This window comes from Triticum dicoccoides, chromosome 5B, assembly GCF_002162155.2.
Source record: "Triticum dicoccoides isolate Atlit2015 ecotype Zavitan chromosome 5B, WEW_v2.0, whole genome shotgun sequence".
Classification (NCBI taxonomy): domain Eukaryota; kingdom Viridiplantae; phylum Streptophyta; class Magnoliopsida; order Poales; family Poaceae; genus Triticum; species Triticum dicoccoides.
The window spans coordinates 44,446,538-44,452,522 of NC_041389.1; the positions used below are offsets into that span (position 1 = coordinate 44,446,538).

Consider the following 5,985-nt stretch of genomic DNA (forward strand, 5'->3'; position numbering starts at 1 on the left):
TCAGCGATTTCTCCCTCTCCACACTAATGCAGCCCCAGCGCTAGCAGAAGTTATCCTTTGCTAATTGCTGGCCCTCCTCTTACACGAACACACACCCAGAAAGAACATGGCTGCCTCTGCACTCGTTTTTGCAGGGAAATCTGTGGCGACTTCGGCCATATCCTTCTTGGTCAACAAGGCTTTCAGCTACATCGATGAGTACTGCAAGTCCGAAAGCATGGATGAGTTGAAGAATCGGCTCCTGCGGGCCATGCCACATATCCAGGCGGTGTTTGATGTCGTCAACCCAGAACTTGTCAGGGAGCAGAGCAGCGGCCTCGACGCGTGGCTCTGGCAGCTCAGGGACGCGGTCGAGGCGGCTGAGGACGCCATCGATGAGCTTGAATACTACGAGCTCGAGGAGAAGGCCAAGGACCAAAAGGTTAGTGAATGGGGTTCTCCTCTTGTTAAGATGAAGCACAAGTTTGTCAGGTCTCTTGGCCCTGCTGTCAACAAGACTATCAAGAAAATTAGTCACCGTGATACTCTGAAGAGATTGATGAAATCTGTGGATGATTTAGACAAGGCTGCCATAGGTGTTAGTGATTTCCTCAAGCTCACAGACCATCTCAGTGGAGGTTCTTCTACCAGCAGTCAGCAGAAAGTTCAGAAGCTCATGGACAATGATCGCCAGACTAGTTCAATATTAAGTGCAACCATTTTTATTGGACGAGAAAAGGAGAAAGAACAGATTATTGGATGGCTAACCAACACGTCAGATGAATTGGGAGAAACTAGGGTCAGAAGGACCAATAGTATTCCAATTATTTCAGTTATTGGTCATGGTGGCATGGGGAAGACTACCTTGGCTCAGAGCATATGCAATCAAGATGAGGTACTAAAGCATTTTAAGGTCATCTGGACCACCATATCTACTAGCTTTGATGCGACATCGGTGACAAGTAAAATACTGGAAGACGCTACGCGCGTGAAACCGAGCAGCGATCATTTGGAACCACTACAACGGGACCTCAAAGAGAAACTCGCATTCATTAATTTTTTGTTAGTTCTAGATGACGTTTGGGAAGATAAGAAGAGAGATGAATGGGAGAAGTTATTTGCTCCTCTGAAGGAACTGAACACTACTGGGAGCAAAATTCTGTTGACAACCCGAATGCAATCTGTAGCAGACATGGCTGCAAAGGTGATGGGGGTCGAAAGGGATAAGTTCTTGACATTACAAGGACTGGAAGATGATAAAAATCTCAAGCTCTTCAATCATCATGCCTTTTCCGGTTTGAATCCAAGAGATTCATATTTGGAGTTAATTGGAGAACAAATTGCAAAGAAACTGAGAGGATGTCCCTTGGTAACGAAGGTTGTCGCTGAGCATCTGCAAAGCAATATGACACCTGAATACTGGAGAAGATTCTTGCATCAAGGATTGGAACATTTTAAAGGAACCGAAAAAGATATTATGAATGTTCTCAGATTGAGCTACTACCACTTACCAACAGAGCTACAGATTTGTTTTCGGTATTGTTGCATATTTCCGCAGGACTATAGATTTGGAAAGAAACAATTGGTGCAAATGTGGATTGGTTCTGGATTAATTGCAAGTGGCATTCAATCTTTGGAGGATACCGGAGAACAATTCTTGGCTCAGCTAACTAGAAAGTCGTTCTTTGATATGAAACCTATAACTTTTGGATGGGAAGAAAAAGAAAGTTATGTAATGCATGACTTGATGCATGAATTAGCAAGCAATGTGTCCACCGGTGAATGTGCAAGAATATGTGATCCTGTTCAACTTCAAGATGAGAAGTATACAGTCCGACACCTATGCATTGTCAATATTCACAGTTTCTCTGCTGATGAGGTCAAGAAAATCTCCCATTTTAAGAATCTACGCACTATTATCATTCGTGATATCCCGCTAGTTGAAAATGCTACTGTTTGCGCACTTCAAATGATAGTTGAGACCTCAAAATCACTGCGACTATTATATGCAGAATTACGAAACCAATCCTGTTTTGCAATCAAGTTTGGTAACTTAAAACATCTTCGCTATATCTTCATGAGTTCGATAGCACAAGACAAGATATGTGGGGTCGCAAAACTTTATCACTTGATGTTCCTTTACCATGGTTTTTTTGGGACCAAAATACATGAAGCAAGATATTTAGGGAACCTTGAATGCCTGCGGTGTGTATCCTATGGTGGTGTGCATGGATTTGGTAATTTTCCTGTAAGCAGGCTCACTTCTCTTCAGGAATTACATAATTATATGGTAGAAGAAAGAACATGCAACAAAATAAGTGCAATTGGGAGCTTAAGAGATCTTCGTGAATTAGGTCTGCAGGGTCTTGAGAATGTTAAGAATTGTGAAGAAGCTAAGAGTGCCAAGTTGAAGGAAAAACAACATCTCAACTCACTATTCATGGAGTGGTCGACACCTGATCAAATCATGACAGATGAGTTAGTTCTTGACCACCTTGAGCCACATGTTAATATCAAGGTATTGAAAATTCAAGGTTACCCAGGTCCCAAAATTCCATCTTGGATAGAGGACAGCTCTGTAAAAAATCTGGTATCTCTCAGGTTGATAAGTTGCATTAATTGGGAATATCTTCCCTCTCTTGGCGATTTGGTATTTTTGAAGTTTCTAATGTTGGAGGACCTTCGTAAGCTACGTCAGATTGGTCGATCATCTGATATGTCTGGTAGTAGCTCCACGGAGTTGCTGTTACCTCAAAGACTTCATAGTTTGGAAGTAAATGAATGCCGAGAACTGAGGGAGTTACCTATTCTACCTCCAAGCCTAGTGTCACTGAATATAGGAGATGTTTGTCTGACCAAACTTCCTATTATTGGAAAGATACCGAGTGGAAGCATCGAGCCAAAATCATCTAAGTTGACTGATATAATTATCACCAACTGTCCATGCTTAACTTCGCTGGAAGGGAGCCTTTTGGAGCAAAAATTGCACATGGGAACTCTCGATGCCCTAAGAATTAATAATTGTCAGGATCTGCAATCCGCCCCCATACCATTTGAAGAAATTAAAGAGCTTAAGATGCTCATAATAACGGCATGTCCAAAGTTGAGGACGATGAGAGATGGCAAAGATAAGCTTGTGCCATCATCACTAAGAAACCTTACTATTGGCCAGTGTGGTGACCTGGAACTTCCACTACTTGAGTCACTCCACCTGCTCACCAACTTATCTGCACTTATGCTGGAAAACTGCTCGAGCCTGGTGTCCCTCCCCTCCGGGGATGTATTCAAGAGTCTCAGGTCTTTGCAGACCATGCACATAAAGGAATGCGAGAATCTCTCGTCCTTGGGAGGGCTCGGATCACTTCCAACCCTCTATTTCTTAGTAATTAGAGGGTGCGGTAAACTCGCGGAGGCTGGGTCCTCGCTAACTCGAGTTGCATCTGGTTCTGGTGGCGAAGACGAGCATCTGGTGGAGCCCGGTAGCTCACTGGAGATAACAAATCTTGACATTGATCTGCCGTCCCTGCTGCATCTTGAGCCACTCAAGAGTCTCTGCCGCACCGAATATTTGTGTATCAATAACACTGTGTCAGAGATGGATAGCTTACCTGAACGATGGCTGCTACAGAACCGTTCATCCCTCCGACTGCTGACTATACCCAAAGCAGATTCCTTGAGATCGCTCCCACCCAGAATGCAAGACCTCTGCTCTCTCCAGGAATTGTACCTAATTGATGCTGGGCAACTCCAGTCACTTCCATATCTGCCCTCCTCCTTGAAGGCCCTCAGACTTCCAGGATGCCATCCGGACCTGAAGAAGAAGATTACCAAACATGGAAGCCCCGAATGGAACAAGATTGCTCACATCCCTTATGCGCAAATAGGTACCTTCACTCTGCCACCCTCATCCTCTTAATTTACTGCTCTGTACTGATGGAACATACTGATATCTGACCTGACTGCGAACCAATGGCAGGTGATTCACTTTTCATCAGTGGCAAGAAGAAACACAAAAGGCCTTCACCAAACTAAGGTAATTAACAATCTCAAGAGAAAATTATGTTGTCCTCTTTTTGCTATGAATAAGGGTTGGTGCGTAGAAGTAGTGAAGTGCTATGGGCATCATATCTATGCCTGCCTTAATAAATATGAGGCTGATGTGAAGTCCGTTTTACTTGAATGGATGAACAATGTACACTCCAGTCAAAGCCTGTTAGTTTTTTTCTTGTTTCATTTCTTTTTTTTTGAATCGTGATAATCTGTTCTCCATTAGTTTCATAGTGGAAAATGTACGTCCAAAAAGAAGCCCTCTGTAGAGCACAAAAATATATATGGTGAACAGACAAACCATACAAAACATATCCATATCTAGTACGCAACACATGGCAAAACCTGGTGTAAGTTAAGGAATTGCAGTGGCTCACAGACTCACTAGATAAGTATGGGAAGACTGGGAATTAGAAAAAGAGAATAGGCGTCTGCTTTGCTTGTCCTTTGAGCTGCATTTTATTGACACAGCAACCGCACTGCTGAAGTAGTGGAACGCATCCTTATTTCTATCTTTGGATATGTTTCCATTTGTAGCATGTAATACTCCAACTGCATGTTATTGAAATTATTTCCCCTTGCCACAAAGAAACTGAAACTGGAACTTTTGTTTTTGCTTATCAGTGATAGTGACCGCAACAGACTTATGTCCAAGTAACCGCTGCACTAGTGGAAGAAACGGTTCTGTCTCAAGAATGCTTTGTATCCCCAGCCTGTTGTTGTTCAACAGAATGCTGACACGAAGCTACAGTGCCATCTGATGAAAGGTCTTCCAGACTCTTAATTTACTTCAATTCAACTCCTTGTTCATCAGATGCCAATGTTCTGCCGGATGACACTTTCTGAATTGAAGAATCCGAGGGAACGAAGAATTCATGTTCAGCTCAATTCAGTTGTGCGTGTACAAATTGCAGCCTAGCTACCTTTCAACCCGCGAGTTGCTTAAAAAAAATCTCCATTCTGTTCTAATTGTATTGAATATATGTTCAGGTCAGGTTACAAGTTAGGATTCGGAGTTGTAATATGAACAGGGTAAAGTCTGTGCTGCTTATTTCTGCAAATGTCTTCAGTTCAGTACAGATACCGCCTCGTGAGAGATTGTTGGGGGCATCAATTGCTGAATGAATGATCTCGCGAACACATTTCAATCAGTACATGCAAACTTGCGTGCTGCAACAACTCTTCAAATTAATCTGGATTAATTGGTTGATTGATGATGATCAAGTACTACCAGGTAGCCTACTGAGACAGATACGCTGTTGGTGATGTGCAATCGTTGTACTTGTACATGGCTGATGGCTCTCTGAAGTGCATGCATAGTGATGATGTTTCGAAGTGACTGACCAAGTGAGTGTGGATGCAGGGGCGCCACTATATATTCGGTTCTGCACACCCTGAATATACGATGTGAAAGTAAACAAGGCTCCAGGACCCGTTTGTTGGTTTGCTTTGAGTGTGTGCAGCTTCTTTTGTTATGGACGAAATGTAGCCTCCAATGTGGAACTCTACCGTGACAAACATGTGAGAAGTGATGCTTAGACCAAGACCAATGTGTGAGACGAAATTCCCGCAAAAAAAAATGTGTGAGACGAAAAGCTTTGCTTGCCCCTTCTAATTACAGTGACCGTTGAGACTTTTAAGGAGGAATTGACTAATTGTAGGTAGAGTCGCAGAGAGGGTTAGGGCAACACCAGCGCGGGTCACCAAACCGCCCGCAAATGTCCAGACCATCCGGTCCGAACATTTTCTTTTCAATAAACTGCGGTCATAGGTAATGTCCAGACTACTCCGGATGCCTGAGATCCAACAAAACGGACCTTTGCCACGTCGGACTCAGACACGCCCGGTGCACTTAAACCTCCCACCCGAATTTCTTTTTCCTCCACTCCACCCTCCCCTGTGCTTTGTATCCGCACCCTCGGAGAGCTACGCCGTCGCCGAACCACCCCGGCTGCGGCC

General features: G+C 43.6%; 1 protein-coding gene across 1 annotated transcript; it reads left to right on the forward strand.

The window, feature by feature from the left end:
* LOC119307256 (putative disease resistance protein RGA3) lies at positions 1–5,180 on the forward strand. The gene is made up of 3 exons (XM_037583337.1): positions 1–3,863; positions 3,956–4,012; positions 4,651–5,180. The coding sequence occupies exons 1-2, from the start codon at positions 107–109 to the stop codon at positions 4,009–4,011; spliced, it is 3,813 nt and encodes a 1,270-aa protein (XP_037439234.1). The 5' UTR covers positions 1–106; the 3' UTR covers position 4,012; positions 4,651–5,180.
* The last annotated feature ends 805 nt before the right edge of the window (positions 5,181–5,985 follow it).

What these genes read in the sequence shown, in the direction of transcription:
- LOC119307256 (XM_037583337.1), top strand. Translation starts at nt 107, where the DNA reads ATGGCTGCCTCTGCACTCGTTTTTGCAGGGAAATCTGTGGCGACTTCG. An exon ending in CATCCCTTATGCGCAAATAG is followed by an intron (nt 3,864 to 3,955) that starts GTACCTTCACTC and finishes AACCAATGGCAG; the next exon opens with GTGATTCACTTTTCATCAGT.